Raw genomic sequence first — 2490 nt, 5'->3', positions numbered from 1 at the left:
CAAGTCAAAGTCACAAAAGCTGGACTGACTGACTGACTGACTGACTGAATGACAGACACGCATGCCGAAGCGTTTTAGTGGGCGAATGCAGTTGAAACTGAAATTAAAGCTTAAGAAGTTTAAGAACTTGCGGCGCTAATGAAATAGGGGCGTGTGTGTGTGTGTGTGTGTGTGCGTGAGTTGCACATGAAATGCTTTTGCTAAGTTAATTAACACGGAAATCAAATAGCTGGGATGCCAAAACTGCAGCAAAGCAAAGAGACAGCTGCTCAATCAGAAAAAAGAAAAAGAAATAAAACAGAAGAAGCAAAATGAGAGAGTGGAAAAGAGAGCTCGAGAGCCTTTTGAGTGAGTTTTTAGCAGTGGGAACAGTTTTTTTGCGCCAATTTGAGTCGCAGGCTTATCAGTTCAAACGATCGAGTGTGAGCGCATGTGTGTGTGTGTGAGAGAGAGAGAGAGAGCGACTGCGTACGTGTTGAGAGTTGAGTGAAGTTGCTCTCTTACCTGTAGTCAACACAGCTGCGTCGACTGCGACTGCGACTGCAACTGACCTGCGCCGACAGGTAAAGCGACTGAGAGAGAGAGAAAGAGCGCGAGAGCGCGACTCTCTCGATCTGCTTTGAGTGTGCGCAAAGGTACAAAACGCAAAGGTTTAGGACGAAGGGACTCATTCTTGTGCAAGGTGTTCAACGATCAAGTTCATCACAAATCCAAAGCAACAGAAGCAGAAGCTGCAACAGCAACTTGAGCATAAAAAAGTTTAAATTCATTTTTTTTTTTTGACGTGCGTGTGTTTTGTGTGTTAACAAAAAAAATGTCCAGCGCTGAACTATTTCCAACGACCATCGGTGGCGCCACCAAAATGTTTCGCTATCAGCACATAATGCCGGCGCCAGAGCTTAAATTAAATAACAATAATATTAATAATGCAGCTAGTGGCAACAACAACAACAACAACAACAGTTTGAGCATCAAGACACGCAAATATACGCCGCGTGGCATGGCGCTGGCTGCTGCTGCTGCTGCTGCCAGTGGCGCCACCAGCAATGTTGCTGCTGCTGCTGCTGCATCGACTGCGCCCTACGCTGTCGATCAATCGCAGTCTGTGCAGCGGCGCAACGCACGCGAACGCAATCGGGTGAAGCAGGTGAACAACAGTTTTGCTCGCTTGCGTCAACATATTCCCCAGACGATTATTGCGGATCTAACCAAGGGCGGCGGACGTGGACCGCATAAGAAAATCAGCAAGGTCGACACGCTGCGCATTGCCGTTGAGTATATCAGACGCCTGCAAGATTTGGTGGATGATCTGAACGGTGGCGCCACCAGCAGCAGCCAAAGCGCTAGCGCCGCTGCCCTGGCTCAGCTGAATCTGTGCCTAGACGAGAGCAGCAGCAATAGCTCGAGAAGCAGCAGCGCCAGCTCCCACAGCAGTTCACAGAGCAGCCAGCACAGTCAGGAGCAGCTCTACTATGCCACAACGCTGCAGCAACAGCAGCAGCTGCAACGCCAGCAATTTCCACATCAGCCGCTGACCACAATCGATTTGAACAGCAACACGCCCGCTGCTGGCAACACTTGCCACTCGCCCACATCCTCGTTCAACTCCAGCATGAGCTTCGACTCCGGCACCTTTGAGGCGGCGCCACAGCAACTGTCCAGCGCCTGCAACTCATCCTCGAGCAGCAGCAGCAACAGCGCCCAGCTGCAACTCAAGTTCGAGCCCTATGAGCATTTCCAGCTGGACGAGGAAGATTGCACCACGCCGGATGATGAGGAAATACTTGACTACATCAGCTTGTGGCAGGAGCAGTAAGCTGCATGCAACACGCCCCCATATACACGCCCACCTACTGTTTAATCTCTAGTCAAAGTATTTTTTAGTAGCTGTATCCAAGTGCCTCGATTTTTTGTATATAGTCTCTATATCATAAACAATTTTTTTTTGCTAGCCATTTAAGTTTTTATATTTAATTTAATTATTGCAAATAAATCGCATATTATAAACAAGACAATTTTTTTTTAATATAATTTAATTTACATTTTTTTTTAACATTTATTTTAAACACTTTTTTTTTTGCAAATGTTAATTAGTTGTTGTAATAAAAACAAAACACACACACACACACATTTTGAAGCTTAAAAAATGCGAGTTTTTTTTATTAATAGCCCCAACCTGGGAAATTCTGATCGGGGGCCCTCATCTTATTCTCATTATGTTGCCCATGCGGGCTGAGCGTAATTTTTGCCTCATATACAAAATATTTATATGTATTTATTGATTGCTTTTTTTTTTGCTGCGGCGGCAAGTGGCAGCTGCGGCAGTGGCAACAACTAATAGCGAACGCATACTTTTATTTTTATGCTCTGCTCTCGGCTCTATCATAAACCGTTAATACTAATCTTAAGCTGGGCTCAGCTCTTGGGGTTTTTACTTGTGGCAGGCAGCCCAATCAAGCGTGCGGCATCAACACGCGCCGCCTATCATCA

At 46.1% G+C, this 2490-nt stretch overlaps 1 protein-coding gene across 1 annotated transcript; it reads left to right on the top strand.

The window, feature by feature from the left end:
* Positions 1-697: 697 nt before the first annotated feature.
* On the top strand, positions 698-1886 carry LOC108606146 (achaete-scute complex protein T4). Its single transcript, XM_017995997.1, has one exon. It carries the CDS (start codon positions 815-817, stop codon positions 1814-1816), a length of 1002 nt encoding a protein of 333 aa, XP_017851486.1. The 5' UTR covers positions 698-814; the 3' UTR covers positions 1817-1886.
* Positions 1887-2490: the final 604 nt, after the last annotated feature.

Source organism: Drosophila busckii, chromosome X (genome assembly GCF_011750605.1).
Source record: "Drosophila busckii strain San Diego stock center, stock number 13000-0081.31 chromosome X, ASM1175060v1, whole genome shotgun sequence".
Classification (NCBI taxonomy): domain Eukaryota; kingdom Metazoa; phylum Arthropoda; class Insecta; order Diptera; family Drosophilidae; genus Drosophila; species Drosophila busckii.
The sequence above is the reverse complement of the archived record's forward strand: the minus strand, read 5'-3'. Positions and strand labels throughout refer to the sequence as shown.

Bases quoted from the DNA above. Each gene is read 5' to 3' on its own strand.
- LOC108606146 (XM_017995997.1), top strand. From the start codon at position 815: ATGTCCAGCGCTGAACTATTTCCAACGACCATCGGTGGCGCCACCAAA.